This window comes from Kogia breviceps, chromosome 1, assembly GCF_026419965.1.
Source record: "Kogia breviceps isolate mKogBre1 chromosome 1, mKogBre1 haplotype 1, whole genome shotgun sequence".
Lineage (NCBI taxonomy): Eukaryota > Metazoa > Chordata > Mammalia > Artiodactyla > Physeteridae > Kogia > Kogia breviceps.
This window is the reverse complement of record NC_081310.1, coordinates 145,110,838-145,131,580: the sequence shown is the minus strand read 5'-3', so window position 1 is coordinate 145,131,580 and position 20,743 is coordinate 145,110,838. Positions and strand designations below refer to the sequence as shown.

The 20,743-nt window shown below is 41.6% G+C and overlaps 1 protein-coding gene across 6 annotated transcripts in view; it reads left to right on the top strand.

Annotated features, from left to right (window-relative positions):
* PDE4B (phosphodiesterase 4B) overlaps nucleotides 1-14,503 on the top strand; it is a 597,863-nt gene extending 583,360 nt beyond the window's left edge. For all 6 annotated transcript variants that reach the window (XM_067006427.1, XM_059075560.2, XM_067006432.1 and 3 more), the window contains 8 exons: nucleotides 1,999-2,177; nucleotides 3,412-3,510; nucleotides 3,652-3,816; nucleotides 5,616-5,715; nucleotides 7,724-7,878; nucleotides 7,976-8,098; nucleotides 8,815-8,997; nucleotides 12,241-14,503. In XM_067006427.1, the coding sequence (XP_066862528.1) occupies nucleotides 1,999-2,177; nucleotides 3,412-3,510; nucleotides 3,652-3,816; nucleotides 5,616-5,715; nucleotides 7,724-7,878; nucleotides 7,976-8,098; nucleotides 8,815-8,997; nucleotides 12,241-12,606 (1,370 nt within the window). In that variant the 3' untranslated portion in view covers nucleotides 12,607-14,503. The remainder of the gene's footprint in view (nucleotides 1-1,998; nucleotides 2,178-3,411; nucleotides 3,511-3,651; nucleotides 3,817-5,615; nucleotides 5,716-7,723; nucleotides 7,879-7,975; nucleotides 8,099-8,814; nucleotides 8,998-12,240) is intronic.
* The last annotated feature ends 6,240 nt before the right edge of the window (nucleotides 14,504-20,743 follow it).

Genomic DNA, 20,743 nt, shown 5'->3' with positions numbered 1-20,743 from the left:
TTCGGCTCAATTTCTCATTGTCGAAGGGAATCTTTAATTAACAAAGGGAAAAAGCTGTTAGTCCCACTAGAGGTTTTATATTTGCATTGGCACAGAAGAATCTAACAGCTTCGTTAACCAGGCATGAAGAGTGGTGAAGAATGATGGTTAGGAAACGCAGGGGCTATTGTGGCCTTTTATTTTAGCAAAAGTAGTCATTATTAGGAGTGAAGTGACAGGGAGAAAAGTAATTTCAAAAGTAATGTCATATATAGCTTTTATGCCAAAGGTTGAGAGACCAGAAAGAGATTTTAATGGGAATCTGAAGGCCTGGGTTCTAAGCTATTAAATCACTGCGTCTGGAACAAAGTGATTGCAAAATAAATATCGGTTGAATAAATTGCCCTTTGAGCTTGGGAAAGTTGCTGACTTCATCTCAAAAGTGAAGATGTGGGATTATTACTGGTTCCCAAACCTGACTCTGATCATCAAAGTCACTTGGGAAGATTTTTTTAAAACACTGATTCAGTAGGACTGGGTGGGGCTCATAAATCTGTATTTTTCAAAAGTTCCCTGGGTGCTTCTGATGCTGAACTAGGTTGGAAACCCCTGAACTAACTGGGATGACCACTAAAATTCCTCCCTAAGGCAGAGTCATAGGCTGATGAATCTAGGAACTTGGGGGCACCCAGAGACAGCACTGAGATGCTAGGGATAGGGAAATATCTTGCTCCAGCCCTACAGCCAGGTGCCAAGGGTCCAGGACAGCTGCTTCTGCCTTCCTGTGCTCACTTTGCTTTGATGAGTTGTCCACAGGGCTCTGTGAGCAGGCGGAGGTCTCCAGGGAGAACGTGTGACTATGCCATCAGCTGCAAGAGTTGAAAGCAAATCATCTAGATCCCAGCAGGCCATCTGGAAATGTGTCATTTTCAAATAGAGAAGTTGTCTTTGGACTCATTTTCGCTGAAACAAGTAGAGATAAATGTAGGAACTTTTGAAAGCTGCATTAACTCTTTCAGCCACAGGATGTCATTTAGTTCAATGAAGTAGCTGTAGAGCACCTCAATAAATGATTGCCTCAGTGCATTCACAGGCATCCCTGTGGCCTGAGGGAGTTAATGCATTTTTCAGAAGGACTCGGGATCCATCCATCTCCCTGTGAAGTGAAATAGAATATTTGATTGCTGATATTTTTAATAGCATGATATAGAAAAAAGAGCTTCTATGAGCAGGTAGACATGTTTTTCTCACTAACCCTAGCTCTCCTTTTATCTTGTTGTAGCAGAATTTTTTAAAAAATTAAATGAGATGATTATAAATATTTAATAAGCAGAAATACATTAATAAATGTAATGCCTGTTACCAATGAGAGGCGTTGTTTTTATTTACTAGCAGAATTCATAGACACAAGGCATGAAATAAAACTGAAATTACAGTCTTCCTCTTAACCTCAAATGGTCATAAGCCAAGGCTTTAGAGTAATCATTTGAAGATTAGAAGCCATTTATTTCTCTAACATATATACTACTCATCTAAACTGAACCCAGCTACTGTCATATGGATCTTTTAAATTAAAAAATAATTACAAACATAATAAAGTGAGCAAAACATAAAGCCTGTTTTTATTAACCTGGGCTTGGCTACATGAACCTTTTCTATTTTTACAAACATACAAGTTATTCACTTTAATACGAAATTTACATATAAATACTGATGCCTCACCTTGAAAATGTGTGAGTGTAATTGTCCGAAATCACCCTGCAAACAGAAGACATGGGATTGAGTTCTACCTCTGCCACTTCTTGAACAACTTATTTCGCTCCTCTGGATGTCAGTTTGCTGCTTTAGCAATAAAATCATGTATCACCAGATTGTCCTGGAGATCAAGTGAGATAACGCTATGACAGACCTTCATAAGATGAGCCATCCAACATAGACCGTTAGAAGTTGTTTTTGAATATTGCAGTGGGTTCTCATTGGCACACAGGGACTGGAAAACCTATTTTTGTGTTGTTGCAGACAAGCAGAATGACGTGGAGATTCCATCTCCCACCCAGAAAGACAGGGAGAAAAAGAAAAAGCAACAGCTCATGACACAGATAAGCGGAGTGAAAAAACTGATGCATAGTTCAAGCTTAAATAATACAAGTATCTCACGCTTTGGAGTCAACACGGAAAATGAAGATCATCTAGCCAAGGTGTGTATGAGCTGGGTGTGTGCTCGTGTAGCTCTGCTTTATAGCAGGCAGATGTCTAAAACCTCCTACTAGAAAACAGTGATCGCTTTTGCTTTATTATTAAATAGTATGATGAGGCTGATGTAGCCCGTTGTCCATTGTTGAACACCAAGTTTTCTATACCAAAGGACCATACGTTGTCCTGAGTTGGGTCCATTAACCCATGAATGGAGAATCCTGTTGAACACATATTGGGAGAATCCAAGGTGAGGGCAATAGGCAGGGCTGAATTACCCCAGAGGATATTTCAGAGACTGTATGTCAAGGACCGATGAGAAAATCTGCACTGATTGGCAGAGCTGAAGAAGAAATGAGAGAAATTGACAGCCTTGACCCTTGAGCCCAAACCCTAGTAGTGGAGGAAGGCTCAGAAAGAATTCATACCTCCTCTCAGAGGCTGTGCAAGGTGACTGCTGAGGTTCTCTCAGCCTTGTGAGAATATGAAATGAGAACAAATGAACATTCAGTGAGGGAGCATCTGAAAGATGTCATTAGAAGGAGGTTGATTACACATTGGGCCAAGCCTCTGGGGAGAGCCTGGATCCCTTACTCTGGGCAGTAATTAATAATGGAATAAATTGCTCCTTTAATCAGATAATCTTGGAATAATCCCACAACACAGGATGGAATGATGTTTCTTTCAGGTCTTTCTGTGGCCCAGGAGCTCTAGGATGTAATGGATGACTAGCATCTTCATGACCTTTTATACTAAATCAGGGTTGACTTGCACACATTCTAGCAGCTAAGTCTCCTTGACATGGCTCTCAGTGATAATAACCAAAGGGCAGAGGAGTTTCCCTGAGATTGTTTTCTAGCTGTTACTCATGGACCAGTGAGCAGAGAAGGGGAGAGACAGGGAAATGGGGCTATAATGATCTCTAATCACTTGCATCTACTTCCAAAAGCAACATTGGTTGAGGACTGACATACGGCAAAAAATTAGAGGTCAGCAGCAAAATTTATCAATAAACGCACACTCTCCCTTTTCTGAAAAATATATACAGAAACTTCTAACCAGCATGAAGATGATACTCAACTTCCCAGATCATTCCATTTTCAAATGTTCATGCAACCAGAACACTCTAAATAGATACTCTAAAGACTTAGCCAACCCCTGTCCCCAGAATAAATAAAAATAATGAGGCATGTGAACAAAACTGTCCTTATTTCTAAATTTCTCTATTTTTGATGATAGGAGCTGGAAGACCTGAACAAATGGGGCCTTAACATCTTCAATGTGGCTGGATATTCACACAATAGGCCCCTAACATGCATCATGTATGCCATATTCCAGGTGAGTAAACAGGAGTGAATGTTGGTTATCCAATTAGATGCTCTTTATGATTTTTTTCCATCCCAGTTTACTTTTCTGATTTGGCTTTTCTTCATTTTTGGACATCCGCTTATTTATTTTCTAATCCTTTTTGCCACATAGGAAAGAGACCTCCTAAAGACATTCAAAATTTCATCTGACACCTTTGTTACCTACATGATGACTTTAGAAGACCATTACCATGCTGATGTGGCATATCATAACAGCCTACACGCTGCTGATGTAGCCCAGTCAACCCATGTTCTTCTTTCTACGCCAGCGTTAGATGTGAGTAGTTATGATCTGTTTTGCATACCCTGCCCATCCTCTTTAAAAAGTGCCATACAATATGTGATATATTTATAGAAATAATGTAATTAGATGTTTGTGCATACTGGAACTGGCTCTTTATTATGTAGAGCATGTATCAATTGGGTTATTAATATAAATGGATGACATTTCTACTTGCTTTCTTGTATCAGAGTAACCTTTCCTTTACCTTGGTTACAATTGAAAATTTATTTAATTATCAAGCAGTTAATAGGATGCTCTACTTGTCATTGTATCTCTAGTACCTAATATGTGTCTAGTTCAGCATTTAGTATATAGTATATCCTCAGTATGCATGTGCTGATCTGAGCTGCCTACACCATCCCAGGTACTCTGAGGGATAGCACAGAAATATAATATAAAATGTTCTATATAGTTCCTGTTAGGAATAAGCATCCATAGGCTTATTCACCTAAGAATTCATAAAACTAGTTCTATGGATTGAAGGAAAAATAACTGAAAAATCTAGAACTGAGGAATTAACAATGCTGAAGCAAAGAGGGCCAGCTTTCCAACTTGTTAGACATCTCTCTAGAAGGTGGCTGTGACTGCTTCTCTCACAGATTAATGCATTTGTATATTTCACTATAAGCAGCCCAGTGGGTACAGCAGTCCATGCTCTTCCTTGACAGATGGCAGTGGTGGTCAGGTATTTCCAAAATGTGTAGGCTCACTGTGGGAAGGGACTGGCCACGCCCTAGCCAAGCCCACCTCTGCAGATTCAGCTTGGAAGGTGAAGAAAGATTAAACTGACCCCAACTCTATTGCTTGGGTTCCACATATTCTGAGAAATGAAATCCAAGAAGCTAAGACTGTTTTATAGCCCTGAAGGAAAAAAAAGAAACGGTATTATTTTTATGTTGTGTCAGTATCACACGGTGGGCCAACACTGTTTGTCAACTGTCTGTTGCTGTTACCTACTGTGTGGCTAGAAATTAGCTTGAGTACCACAGATGTTTAGAGAAGGGAGAGTTCAATGTGTCCTTGCATAATTAGATTGAATGGAAGGGTCAGAAGATTTAAGTAACCACAGAGAATGATGAAAGACATTTCAGCCAGAAGCAATTTATACCTAAATAAATACTAGGTTTAAATCATTGCGTACAGGTAGGGGCAGAGGAGGGAGGCTTCACGGGATGGCCTGAAGGAGTTGAGCAGTGAGCATTAGGTCTCATTTCTCAGAAATGTCCTCAGATCTTGCCCATACTAATCACTGAGTGGATAGGTATTGATTGAATGGATGAATGAATAACTGTGTAAAAGCTCTGACCATGCTACAAATTTAGCTTTAAGAAATAACTCATTGGCAGGCTTATAAATCTGGAATTTGGCCTTAGTTACTCAGCCTGAAAGTATTTGAAGCTTTTTATATCAGAGCAGAGCCAGTCTGACTTGCTTCTTTGACCAGTATATGTGCTTGTGTTGCATAAGCACCATCCTGGCATACCACTTATCCAAGAAACAAATATCAGGTACCACCTGCTCTCTTACCAGGAGCATTGTGCTAATGCCTTCCCCGAGCCTCAGCCTGCAGCCTCGATGTGGGCATGGGCTCTGACCATCATTCCTCTCACATAAGAGACCTTATGATGATGGACGGAATCTACATTTAATTAAAATAGTATATTGAGACATTGTATAAATCAACAAACCATCTTTCTCCCAATAAGAATGAAATGGGGTACCTTAGTATGAAACTAATTAAGCAGAATAGGCAAATGGAACGTGGAGTTCAGTGCACTCATTTTGCCCTGCAGGCCGTCTTCACAGATTTGGAAATCCTGGCCGCCATTTTTGCAGCTGCTATCCATGACGTTGATCATCCTGGAGTCTCCAATCAGTTTCTCATCAACACAAGTGAGTTCACCACTAGAACGTCATTTGGGATAATTGTATGAGTCACTGCTTCATTTTTTTCCTCTTGATGTTTTCATTATGGATAATAATAAGGGTAATAATGAGGTAATCCTTCCATTCCACTCAAACTGGTAAGATCTTTCCTGGATACTGTGTCCAGTCTAGCAACATCATTTTGAGCTGCATGGAGGACTTGGAAAGGGTCAGAGGGGAGCCATAAAAAGTACTCAATGTTTGGAAAATGCAATATGTGAGGAAAGAGTAACACATGTAGAATTATCCAGTAAGGATACGGAAAGGCTTGGGAATAATGTGGTAATGATTTTTCAGGATTATTCAGGGCTCTCACACAGAGCATGGTGACCCACTAGTAATCCCTCTCTACTGAGGAAGCAGGTCCAAACGTTGTATCTGAGCATGGGAGCCTCCATATAGAAATAAGACTCCAAGAAAAAGCTTTCACAATTCAGGATGAAGGGTCGGGTCATTGAAAGTCTCACACGCTCTTTTCCAACTTCATAGGTTTGATTATACACTGGTCTGTAGTATGGATTGGTCTGACTTCAGTGACCTTCAAGGGCTGGCCCATCCTTAGGATCCCAAGCCCTACTCAAAGCTTTTGTCATGCTCGAAATGTTTAGTATCCATGCTAATGAAAATCCATGATTTTTCCCAGTTAATGTACCATTTCTAAATGCTGAAAATCTAAGTACTTTTTTCTTCTGAGAATACTGGTTATCTTGTTGTGGTCAAGATTAACATCAAGTGCTGACAGTTTTAAGAAATATTGGAGCTACTTGCTTTGAAAGAGCCCTTATCATACTTAATCATCAAGATATTTGAATGTCTAAGTGTGAGGTACCTTGGTTTTTTTTACCTTGTTTTTCTATTGAAGGAACGTAAACTTTGGGCAGCTGCTTGTCTGTGTGGGTTATATCAGCTGGTGTACTGTGGTATCATGAACCACTCCATATGTAGGCCAGTTAGCTTCGCACAGAAAAATGGTCTTTCTGCCAAAGCCACGTACCATAAAAAGCCAGCTTGCAGAGCTATGCCCTTGATCACAGGATGAACAAGGCAAGAGTGCTGAAACGACATCACATATCCCACCACCTTTTCTGAAGTTGTAACTCAAAGCACACTGTAAAAGCAATGGTTTATGAGTAACAACGCCTACAATTAGTAACATATTATCATCACTTGGCTATCATTCTTGGTTAAGAGAAAATGTGGCTCCATGAGTTTGATGACCATGTTCTCAATTGCAGACCATGGCGCTACCTAACAAAGGATGTCTGTGATTCTTCTGTGTGAAAGGCAGGCTAGAAGCTGTAGTTTAGGTACCTAGATAATGCAGTTTCTGTTGTATAGGGCCATAGGGAAGAACTGGGATATCAAGATTGTTGTAAAAAATTATTGTTTTGTTACCATATTTATAGAAAGCTCCAAAGAGCTACATTATTTGGATAAAGTTAAATTTTACACTCACACCATTATCTTATTTGAAAATCCAAAACTCACAATTGATGGAGCTGGGAAACATATCAAAAAGTGAAATAATGTGAAAAATTTTAATACCTTGGGTAAAGTTTAGTGGCATTTTCAGTCTATTCTTTTTTCCAAAGCACACATTTGTGAAGACATAAGGGAAGTTACAAACTGAGATACAAATAGGATTAATTGCTTGGGAATGCCCTTACCTAAAATGTCAAATTCTTCATTTGAAGTGAAAAGGAAAAAAAGGATTATAAAAATACTGTGACTTTTAATCAAAGAGAAAGTTTATGAGCTAATATCTACTGGAAACTTTTTTTTTTTTTTTTTTTTTACTTAGGAACTGACTATTTCTCTTTGTAGAGGGAGACTCTGTCTCTAATAGAAAATGACATATGGGGTCTTGGTTCTTGAAATCATATGGAGAGAACTAGATCTGATTTCACACTGAGGTAATTCCACAGTTTGAATTGTATCCCTTTTTATTAAATCATTATTTTTCCTTGTTCATTAGATTCAGAACTTGCTTTGATGTATAATGATGAATCTGTGTTGGAAAACCATCACCTTGCCGTAGGTTTCAAACTGCTCCAAGAAGAACACTGTGACATCTTCCAGAATCTCACCAAGAAGCAGCGTCAGACACTAAGGAAGATGGTTATTGACATGGTAAGACTTTGGCCTCCCTGTGTTCCTCACTTACTTTTGCAGGAAGAGAAAATCCATTTCCTTGATAAACCGAGTCCTTTTTTTTTTTTAACCTCAGGTCTTAGCAACTGATATGTCCAAACACATGAGCCTGCTGGCAGACCTGAAGACAATGGTAGAAACAAAGAAAGTTACAAGTTCCGGCGTTCTTCTCCTGGACAACTATACTGATCGTATACAGGTATTGGACAGAAGCCTTTGATTTAACACAAAGCCACACCAAATTAATGAAACAACAATGAGGAAAAGAAAAACAAGTTTACTTAGTTGCAGGTCCTAGGTTACTACTACGGCTTTGGGCTTATTTTAAGAACGAGCAAAGGAAAATGGACATTCAAGTTGATTCTCTAATTTACGAAGAAAAACAGAACCCTATTTATTGAATTGCTTAATTCTAAAAATAAACAGCAAAATCTCTTTGTAATAAATAGGGTATACATGACTGCTGATCCCCAAAAGCTCATGTTTGGATATAAATCCCACTGACTTGAACTTTGTTAGGTCTGTTTTGGTTATACAAATTGCCCTCAGTTGGTCTCCTCTTTCCACAAGCGGAAAATATGAAGACATCTACTTTGAGTAATTCTTTGCATTTTTTCCAAACTGAGGAGAAGAAACCATGGCAGCATCTGACCTCTAATGTCCCTTCCAGTTTTTAAATTAAATGACTGTCAATCAAAGAAGACACATTTTTCCCTTTGGGGACTCTTATAATGGTAAATAACCAACTCTGGCCAGCACCATTGTAATCCTGCTTTTTTGGTGCAAGCACCATAATTATAATGCAACTAAAATGTTCTTGGGTTTGGTACCAAGTGTACTAGTATGAGAGGGATGAGATGTTCTGGTAGTATTTATACCTCATTTTATGGGATTTCCAAAATTTGATGATTTCAGGTCCTTCGCAACATGGTACACTGTGCAGACCTGAGCAATCCCACCAAGTCCCTGGAATTGTATCGGCAATGGACAGACCGCATCATGGAGGAATTTTTCCAGCAGGGAGACAAAGAGCGGGAGAGGGGAATGGAGATTAGCCCCATGTGTGATAAGCACACAGCTTCCGTGGAAAAATCCCAGGTATCTAATATAAGATTTCAAAGTTTCTGTGAGCTCTGCTGATGGTTGAACCGGAGGGCTCTTTCTAGCTATTTTCTTTCTCTTTCTTTTTTTTTTTTTTTTTTTTTTTTTTTTTTTTTTTTTTTTTTTGCGGTACGCGGTCCTCTCACTGTTGCGGCCTCTCCTGCTGCGGAGCACAGGCTCCGGACGCGCAGGCTCAGCGGCCATGGCTCACGGGCCCAGCCGCTCCGCAGCATGTGGCATCTTCCTGGACCGGGGCACGAACCCGTGTCCCCTGCATCGGCAGGCGGACTCTCAACCACTGCGCCACCAGGGAAGCCCTAGCTATTTTCTTTTAAATATGTGTGTGTGTGTGTGTGTGTGTGTGTGTGTGTGTGTGTGTGTGTGTGTGAAATTATAAGGAAGCAACTAACTTACTTAGTTCCATTATGCTCATGACTCATTTGCCTTCTCCATTACCCTCAATTTCACAGCCAGGAGATAAAGCAGTCTTCAGAAATTCATCAAAGTTTGGACTGTGTATCCTCAGTTTAGATCATTGTCTATGACCTTAGTAAATCCTGCTGATTTAACTGAATGCTGCCATCTCCTTCATCTCATCCCTCTAGGTTTCCCCCAGCTCTGTCTTTATCCCAAACCTCTGCTTTTCACCCTTGTTTCCTGTTTTCGTTGTCTCTCCATAATCATGCACACTTGACCAGAGGTGACGAATCTCATTCCCACACATCTCTCTGCCTCATGGTTGAAGTGCTGTCCTGTGTCCCCTTCTAAGGTCGCGTCTACACTTCTGAGAGCATGCTGACATCTTTTGGTTGTGTCCAAAGCTACAAACTCCCCGTGTGCTAAGGACTGGGGGGACATTACACTGTAGGCAGGGAGATGCAGAAATGCCACAGATGCCGCTAGCTGCAAAATATGTAGCACTAGATAGTATCGATATTCTTACAAAGGCTTCAGGGCTGGCTGAGATGCTATTTTTTTCAGGACAACAAACGACCTGAGCCAGGCAGTCATGATTAAGACTGTGTCTCTAGGCTGCCCAAGGCCTTTATCACAAAAGCATTCAGAGTATTTTTTGTTAGTGTTTATCCTCTTTCCCCACTACCTTCTACTCCCAAATTTACATGTAGTTATAATATCAATGTACAGTTCCTTTGCAATTATTGTTGTGTTGCTTTTTAAAGAAACCCAATCAAATGAGTTTAAAATCTGTGAAAGTGCTCTGAAGGTCTAATATGCCATAAAAACACATGCTAACATTAAGTTAGGGCCAATTCAAATACCCTAATGCCTTAATTAGAACAAGATATTCATGAATTAGTTAATTAAATAGTATATTTCCCTTTTGTTAGCAACAGTGGTATTTTGTATGTATAGGATGTTCTGTGTGGTTTTCCACACATTTCACATACATTATCCCGTTTGAACCTCCAAACAGCCTTGTGACATAGACATAGCAGGTATTTCCCCAGTGTGTCAGGTGAAGAAGCTGTCCTCTTGGTCCAGTTCACCCAGCTACCCTCCACCCAAAACTCTTCACTGTCCATCACTGAGAGCAGGTCTCACTGTTTCCATGATGTTGTGGTCCACCCTGGTTATTTCCCACAGATAGGCTCTGGTGAGCATTGTCTGAATAGTCTGGCAAGGAAGCCCTTGACTAGGTGCTCTTTGGATCTGTAGAGTTCTCTCGTCCCAGAGCCTAGGAAATAAGCAACTAGAGGCTGCCTTTCAAAAAAGTGCTGAACATTTAGCAGAAGCAGAACAAATGAAGAAAGAAAATGACCTGCACTGTGTTCAGCTGATGGAATTTTCTCCATTGCCTTGAGCTTGTTTTTTTTAGGTCCCTGGAAAACACCTTGAAAATAGTCTCTGAAAACCACTAAACATACATAAAGAAGTAAAAGGGAGGAAAGAGGAGTGGGTGGAAACAAGAGAACTATCTGAATCATCCACAGTCGAAGTTCTTGTAATCAGTGCAGATCAGAGATGCCCTGACTGTGGTATGAATTCTGTTTGTTTAGGCTAGGGAAACACCAGAGAAAAGATAGATAGAAGATAGACAGATAGATAGATAGATAGATAAACGGATAGATAAAAGTCACATGCGACTAAGGTTCTTTGATATGGTACAACTTTGATGTGCTAAATAACTGGCCCAAATCCAGAATGTTGATAAAGGGAAGTTTCCAGCAGTGTGGAAAGACAGCTATGTAATGCCCATGGGTGCACAGAACTTGCCTTTGCTCATCTACCCCTGAATCCCGACCCAGCATCTCTCCAGCTCCCCAGACCATGACAGGGGAATTCCATTCCCTCATTCAACTAGTGCCTATTCTTTCTCTCAGCCTGCTCCCACCCCCAGTGCTTCCTGTTTGTCCCACAGTGGAAAGGTCAACATAAGGCCACAGAGCCAGCTCATGCAGGATGCATAGCCCCTGTGTAAACCATAACAGAACCATAAGCTTCATATTTCTTCACAGGAACACTAGCAAAGGAACTGCTTAATTGTCTTTATTTTTCCTTCTTTCTCCTGATGGAAATGACGGTATGCCCTCTGGATCTAAAACAATTGCAGACGTGTCTGCAGAGGGGATATTTGTTTGTTTAGGGGCTTGAAGTGTTTTCAAGTGTTTTACCTACGTCGTCTACAAACCAAAAACATTCCACAGAACTTGAGACATCGCAGAGTCATACAAGGCCGGCTCCCTTTCATTTTAAAACCACGGCATATTTTAAAGTTATCAGGGAAAGAATGTTGAGTCAGAGCTCAGTAGACCTGGAGCTTCCTTCTTCAGAGAATGACTCACAGAATCCAAGGAGTGACAAAGTCATTCCCAGCCAGGGTTACAGCCAGACTTCTTACCTGGCAGACATCAGAGGAAAAGTAATCAGTTCTAGTGAAACCAACACAGGCTTTGGGATCAGACAAAGTTGGCACTGAGTCCCATCTCCACCACTTACTGGCTCTGTGATCTCTGACAAGATATTTCATCTCAACGAGTCACAGTTTCCTCCTCTGTGAATGGCGAATAACCATACTTACTCTGCGTGATTAAGAGTGATAATGTATATATTGCATTCAGTGCAGGATGCACCATATAGTAGGTACTCAAATAACAGATTCCAGTATTATTGACCTGTCTTGGGTTGTTGTGGCTCTTTCTTTGCATGCAAACCAGGACGGCTTGTTTGGTGCTCCAGGGCCCATCACAATAACAGATGTGTAACCTTATTTTTCTCCAGGTGGGCTTCATCGACTACATTGTCCATCCGCTGTGGGAGACCTGGGCGGACCTGGTACAGCCTGATGCCCAGGACATTCTGGATACTTTAGAAGATAACAGGAACTGGTATCAGAGCATGATACCCCAGAGTCCCTCCCCACCACTGGACGAGCAGAACAGAGACTGCCAGGGTCTGATGGAGAAGTTTCAATTTGAACTGACCCTCGAAGAGGAGGATTCTGAAGGCCACGAGAAAGAAGGAGAGGGCCACAACTATTTCGGCAACACAAAGACACTCTGTGTGATCGATCCGGAAAATAGGGATTCACTGGGAGAGACTGATGTAGACATCACAACAGAAGACAAGTCCCCGACTGACACATAATCTCCCTCTTCATATAGAGATGAACATTCCACCCTTGACAAGCATGCCAGCTGTACGGTAGGGCCAGCCCACCCTGGGGGCCGAGGCCTGCACAGGACAGGGGCCTCCCGGCCTTTCCAGTTACTTGAGTTTGGAGCCAGAATATGCAAGACCGGGAAGCACATAGCAGCTCAGGAAATTCCACAGTTGACTTGCCTTGCTTGCAAGCTTAGTGGAGAGCTGAAGCTTTCTGTGGTTCTGGAGGCCAAGTTCGCATCACAACCGAATGGCTTGAAAATGGAAGACACAAAACTGAGAGATTTTTCTGCACTAAGTTTTGGGAATCTGTCCCCTCTAGTGACTGAACTGACTGACTAATAATGTCATTTCTAAATCTGCTCACCTGTCCCCTTGTCTGCCAACCTGTGTGCCTTTTTTGTAAAACATTTTCACGTCTTTAAAATGCCTGTTGAATACCTAGAGTTTAGTATTAACTTCTACACAGATAAGCGTTCAAAGTTGACATAAACTTTTTGACTCTTTCTGGGGGAAAAAAAAAGGAAAGAAAATGGTCTTCCTTCTTTCTTGGGCAATATCTTTCACCTGACTATGGTTACTTTTGCAAACAGAAAGGCTACGCTTCTAACCACATTCAACTTCCTTCTCCTATGGTCCCAAACAACTCCTCAGTTGCCCTTATAATGTATCTCTGTTTGCCTGCTTCCAACAGTATTTTTTCTCCTCTAGAGTTGCACTCTTTTGCTGTAAACAGAATAAGGTTGAACAAACTAAGGGGTAGTCACGTTGTACACAGTAACAGCCCGTGTAGAATTCAGCTTCATGAGCAGTTGCCCTGTCGGGTCCTGAACCCCTGTGCCACTGGGGTCACACAGTCCCCATCCTGTTCTCTTGCGCCCCTCTTCACGCTAACACCAGTTACACCGTTTCCAGTTTAATGCTGCCGTCTTTCTCTTGCACTGCCTTCCGCGCTATCACCTCCGTTTCTGTTTATAACCGTGTATTTATTACTTAATGTATATAATGTAATGTTTTGTAAGTTATTAATTTATATATCTAACATTACCTGCCAACGGTGGTGTTCAATTTGTGTAGAAGACTCTGCCTAAGAGTTACGACTTTTCCTGTAACGTTTTGTATTGTGTATGATTATAGAACTTGAACATCGCTGAAGAGAGACATACGGCCCCCCTTACCAGTTGGGTCTGCCCTTTTCCCGGTCTGAGTTGCTAATACTGCTCAACCCCTGGAAACAGGAATTCTCACATTAGATACTAATGGTTTCTATTGAGCTTTTACTTTTGTATAGTTTGATAGGGGTAAGGGGCAGTGAGATGCGGTTTTGACCCCTGTTTCATCCAAATCTGTACACATGAGTTGAGTTTTAACTGGGTTCCACTATAATTGTGGCTTCGGTTTAACAAGAAACACTACATTCGGTTTAACAAGCAACTCACAGATGGTTCTCCGGAGAGTCCCCAAACTACTGACTTTGAAGAGGAAGCCCCCTACCTGCTGTTAAGCAGGAATGTCATGTTCCAATTAATTACAAAAGAAAACAATAAAACAATGTGAATTTTATAATAAAATGTGAACTGACGTAGTAAATTATGCAAATGTGAAGCTTCTGATAACACTTGTTAGGACTCTGAGTGGCTTCAGTCTGTTTGTAAAATCTATTTCACGCTTTCAGTTCAGCATTGTGACTCAGTAGTTCAAGAGATGGCACAAATGTGCATGACCAATGGGTTTGTATGTCTATGAACACTGCTTATTTCAGGTGGACATTTTATTGTTTTCCAAAGTTTCTCACAATGTATGTTATAGTATTATTATATATTGTGCTCAGATGCATTCTTAAGAGACTTTTATATGAGGTGAATAAACAAAAGCATGATTAGATTAGACTGTAGGCCCAATTATTTTGTGGTTAGTTCTGACGCATTAAAAGCAGATCTTTTTTTCTCTTCTCTCCTACCATACCCCAAAGAGAAAACTACCCACTTTGCTTGGCCAGCATCACAACTAAAGTTTCATAATCTGTGTCCAAAAAGTCCCCTAGCTTGAAACATTTATTTTTTTAACAACTGTTCAACTAGCTCAGTGGTACGAGAAGGGAGACAGTGAATTAAAAGAAACAAAGCCACTTTAAGAATCTGAAGAGTTTAACCAACGGGATGAATAAAGGGAATCTCCAACTTGGCTGGGTCCTCTAGAAAAATGAATCATAGACTCACAGCACATTAATTTAATGTAGTCAGATGGTCCAACATTAGCTTAGTGTAGTCAGATTGTCCCATTGATTCATGTGACACATGAAGAATCTGAGGTCGAAAGAGTCACCTTAAAGCACAATGCAGGAGTGCTGGCTGACACTCATGGTCATCTCAGTGATCCATGGAGTCTCCTGTTGATCATATGCTTATGCTTTTCCTTCTGGAAAGAACTGTGTAAATATCATAAACAAAATGCTTTGTTGAAAAAGTCAGCTTAAAAAAAAATTTATCCTGAGAACGGTGTGTGTGTGTGTATGTGTGTGTGTGTGTGTGTGTGTGTGTGTGTGTGTGTGCGCATGTGTGTGTTGAGAAAGCCTGCAAATAAGAATCAGTGGATGGCCCATGATACTTTAACCACAGGGGGAAGTGGTTCGTGAAACAGTGAAACAGGAAGGGGTCTGCTCTAGAAAAACTCCACTCAATAAACTGAAATTACTGTATTTCTTTTTAAAGACATTGAAGGTGAGCCACCGTTGCAGAACCAGCTTGCCTGCTGGTTCCAGAGCTAGTGTTTATAGCTCTTTGCCACCATCCCTGATTTCTGATTGCACCCCACTGTCTCTGAGCTTTTACAGATTGAGTGACAAAAGTGAATTGGTTAGAATAGCCACAGGTGTGACTTTAAAATATCTAGAGCTATAAATATTTATAAATATTTTCAGGTCTCTTCCTACAGAGTAGTTCTTACCTTTGGTACAAAATTAGAATCATCTGGGGAATAAATATTTTTTTTAAATACTGATGTTTGAGTTCCATCCTCACTCCCAGATTTCTGTTTGAATTGGTCTTGGGTGGTGCCCTGAGCATCAGATTTTTTAAAGTCTCCCCGGGTAATTCTAACATGTAATCTGAGTAGAGAACCACTGCTCCAGAAGAGAGAAGCACACTTGTAGCTAAGGCTTTTGTCTTAGTCCATTCAGGCTGCTATAACAAAATTCCAGACTGTACAGCTTCAAAGCAGCAGAAATTCATTTCTCAAAGTTCTGGAGGCTGGGAATTCAAAGATGAAGATACTAGCATGATCACATTCTGGTGAGTACCCACTTCCTGCTTCATAGCTGGTGCCTTCTCACTTGTATCCTCACCTGGTAGAAAGGGCTGGAGATCTCTCTGGACCCTCTTTAACAAGGGCACTAATCCCATTCTTGAAGGCTCCAACCCCATGACTAAAGTACCTTACAAAGGTGACACCTCCTAATACATCATCTTTGGGGTTTTGGATTTCAACATACACATTTTAGGGAAACATAAACATTCAGAACATAACAGCTTTCTTTCACCCCAGCTGTCTTCAGACATTGTACACCCATCATGGCCAGGCACTGGTTCAAGTATAGAGACAAGTAGGTATCAGAAATGAGTACGATGGAGCTCTGCACTCCAGGAGCTTACAATGCACTGTTGTTGCTCACTACTTGCCTTCCAGATTGTAAAATCATAATCATGCTCTCAGGAGAACCACAGTGAAGATCAGTCTAAAAGGAAGTTCATCTTCTGACTCCAAAACATAGGCCATAAGAGTAGTCATCCTCCCACCTGATGGCAGGGAGCTACTGCAGAAGCAGAAGTTGCTGCAGCATCTTTGCCAAGGCTGAGGGTGATAATTTGTGCTTAAGAAAATGCATAGGAGCTAAAGGCTGATTTACAGACTCAGGAACTGTCAGAGTTGGAAAGAAACACTCACATACACACACACACACACACACACACACACACACACACACACACACACACACACGCTAGATGGCATTTCCCTGACATATTCCCACAGGCTTATTTTGATATAAATAAGTTGGGGGTCATGGTAATTCTCAGTCCACTGAAGGAAGCCTAATGGAGTCCAAATGAAGGGAGGTGGTTTATTGTACTGATTCTGGAGCCAAATGGCCTGGGTTCAGGCCTAACTCCTTCATTTACTACCTGTACAACTTTAAATAAGTCACTTACTCACTGGCCTGCAGTATAATGGGGATTATAAATCTGTCAGATGGGGATAATAAACCCAGGGCTTTCTCTACAATTTCATTGCTACCTCTCTGAGCCTCATATCTTTTGAGAGTGATGAAATCAACAATTGTATGAGCCCTAAAACCTGTGAACCACGATGGACTAAGATGTCTGGCAAATGCCGTTTATCAACCCACAATTTGTGCAGCCTATGCCCCTTACTGAGAATTCTCCAACCTGGTCATCTCTTACATCCCTCCCTCAAGACTCAGATCAGGTGACCCTCCTACAAGACGCTTCCCTGATCCCCAAGGTTGGGATAAGGACCCTTTTCTGGAAATCCCAGAACATCTCATGCTTTGACACTAATTAACTGTGTAACCTTGGGCGAGTCCCTTAACTCCCCTGTTCCTCAGCTTTATCATCTGTAAAATGGAGATAATTATAATGATACCTAGCTTATAGAAGGTTATGTGAGAATTACATGAATTGGTATACATAAAGTTCTAAGAAATGTTATGATTATTAATATCTACCACTATGTATTTAAGTTAGGTTTTTGTCTTTCCCAAAAGACTAAATCATTGAAGTCAGAAGATGGATCCTATTCGCTATTGAACTTCCAGTACCAAATCCAATTTCTGAAATAAATATACATTTGTCAAACTGAACAGAACCAAGTAGTTTTGTGAAAGACTGAAATACAACCCCATGTCTCAGGCTTTCCAAACCAAAAAAAGGTGTTTGTCTCAGAGGCCTGGAATGATAAGCCATACAATTCCAGAAACAAAATTTCCTCAGAGATCTTCCAGTCTATGCCTTTTGTTTTATAATTAAAGAAAGAGGCTCAGAGGTGGCCAGTGACCTCCCTGAGATGATAGTGTATATTAGTGTCATAGGGCTGCCATAACCAAGTACCACAAACTGGGTTGTTTAGAGAGACCACTCTTTTTTTTTTTTTTTTTTTGTGGTACGCCGGCCTCTCATTGTTGTGGCCTCTCCCGCTGCAGCCATGGCTCACGGGCCCAGCCGCTCTGCAGCATGTGGGATCTTCCCGGACCAGGGCACGAACCCGTGTCCCCTGCATCAGCAGGCGGACTCGCAACCACTGCGCCACCAGGGAAGCCCGAACTGGGTAGTTTAAACAACTGAAATTTACTCTCACAGTCCTGGAGGCTAGAAGTCCAAGGTCATGGTGTCAGAGTGAATTCCTGCTGAGGGCTGTGAGGGAGAATCTGTTCTTCCCTCTCCTCTAGCTTTTGGTGATTTGCTGGCAATCTCTGTCATTCTTGGGTTGTAGATGCAGCATCCCAATCTCTGCCTTCACTTTCACGTGATGTTCTCTCAGTGTGCATATCTGTGTCCAAATTTCCCCTTTCTATAGAACACCAGTCATGGGTTAAGGGCCCACCGTACTCCAGTATGCTTTAACTAGTTGCATCTGCAACAACCCTATTTCCAAATAAAGTCACATTCTGAAGTACTAGGGGTTAGGACTTCAACATATAAATTTGAGGGGGATGTAACTCAAACCATAACACACAGTTACTCACTAGAAGATTTCCTGATTCCTTACACAGGGATTTTTCTGCAGCATCTTGGAATCTGGGAGCCTTAGACATCCATTCAACTTCTCTGCACCTTAATCTCAGCTATAAAATCAGAGGAATGGACTCTATGTTTGAACAGGTACTATTCAGTTATAAAAAGTGTAATGCCTTATACCAAGGTGTTTTTGTTTTCTTAAGGTTTTTCTGAGCTCTTCAAACAAATTAATTATTTCCTTGGTGTAGCTAGGTTCCACATGGAGGGATCAGAGAGAAGAGGAAGCAGGACCTTGGGCTAAGAGGACATACATAGCCCAGGAGTTAAGAGCTTAGGCTCTGAAGGTAAACTGACCCAAGTTCAAATCCCTGATCATCTACTTCTTAGCTGTGTACTGTGGGCAAATACTTAACCTCTTCAAGCCACAGTTCCATCCTCATTAAAGTGAGGATTTTGTAAAGACTAGTGAACATTGCATCTAACAGGCATGTGTTAGCCATTGTATCACAGATGTCAGCTAAGGCTCATTCCTTCCACAAATATTTATAGAGTGGCCAGTCGTGTGCCAGGCACTGTGTGATGAACAAAATAGACAAAGGCCCTGGCCTTATGACGTTTATATTTTAGAGGGGGAGAAAACAAAAACAAACCAATAAATGAAAAGATAAGTAATACAGTATCAGGTAGTATGACCTGTGCTGTGGGTTTGGTGAGTGACAGTGGTTAAGAGCAATGGCTCTGGAGTTCAGCTACCTGGCTTGGAATCCCAGCTTCACCCATTATTAGTGGTCCAGACTGGGGTACAGCAAATACAAAAACCCTGAAAACACAGTGTGCCTGTCCACTGCAAAGAGCAGCAACAAGACCAGGGGAGACAGAGGAGTAGGAAAGCAAGTTGGTGGCCAGGCCACAGGGAGGCCTCAGGCTATTGTAAGGGTATGGGGAAGTTGTTGGAGAGTTTCAAGCAGGGGACTGAGATGATCAGACCTACATTTCTAAAAGATCACTCTGTGAGGAGAATAACAATACTGAGGCCCATGCAGAGTCAAGGAGACCAGCCAAGAGGCTCCTGCAAGGGTCTTCTGAAGTGACCGGAACTTGACAAGATTAGTAGTGGCAGAGGTGTTAAGAGTTGGAAGATTTGGGGTAGATTTTTATTTTTAAAAAATTTTTAATGATCCTCAGCCTGGTTTTATTATTTTTTTATTATTTTTTATTTTTCTTGGTCTCACTGCATGGCACGAGGGATCTTAGTTCTCCAACCAGGGATTGAACCCATGCTCCCCGCAGTGGAAGGGCAGAGTCCTAACCCCTGGGCCACCAGGGAATTCCCTGGGGTAGGCTCTTAAAGCAGAGCCAACAGTACTTGCTGATGGACTTGAAAATGAAACCACAGGGAAGGGTATGAAAAAGATCCCGAAGAGGTAGCCTGAGAAGCCCACTGAATGGTGACAATGTTTCCTGCGATGGGGAGCCTTTGGAGAGGAGCAGAGTTTGGTGAGGGGCTCTTGACACTTGAGGTGCTTTTTGTTCATCCAAGTGGAGATGCTGAGGAGGCAGTCAGATGTATGTGTCCGGAACTCAAGGTAGGGTCTCTGAGAGTCCCCAAGCTAGCAGGGAGGAGACTCCCTATCCACTTGGCCCTGTGTCCACATGGGCTAACTCTGTTTTACCCCAAATCATCCTTCACCCACACTGGGACCCCTTCAGGAGCTTCCTCAGGAAAGCTGCCCACACCCAGCATTTTGTAATTTTGTAGAATTTTCTAGAAACTACAGGGTGTCTGGGAGGTCAGTTGCAACAGCATGCCGCTTTCCGCCACCACAGAGTGGCCTCATTTCCTCTTTCTCCTTTTCACTCTTTCCTCCAACTCACTGAATCTCCCTCTCAGGAGGAGAACCAGTTATTTTCCCTGGCTTTTGCACCAGAGTCAGCATTCATCTTTTATGGGTGGAGCCTGATTTGGGGGCATCTTACCTTCCAAACCAAAGAGCTTCTCAAAAGGTATTTTGTAAACATTCTCTTGCTCTCCCAAGAGAAGTTCAAGTATAAGAACCTTTCTGCCTCTTGTTACATCTTCCCCCAGTAAAAATGGGAAGGCTCAGTCACAAACTTTCTGAGAGATGCGTGAGCAGAAAACAAAACTCAAGAGTCTCCCAAGGCTCCCCACCTCAAGGCCCAAGCCTGCCCACACCCTTGACCAGATTTGCACGGATGCTTGAGAATTGCCCTCTGCTTGGTAGTTGGGACTTGGAGGCTTGGGTAGTGATTTTTACCAGATCCTTCTGTTTTTTGGGTTTTTTTTCCCCCTCAAATTTCACCCCATCCCAACAAGGGCACAGATTCTTCTCCATATCTTTGATAGAACAATT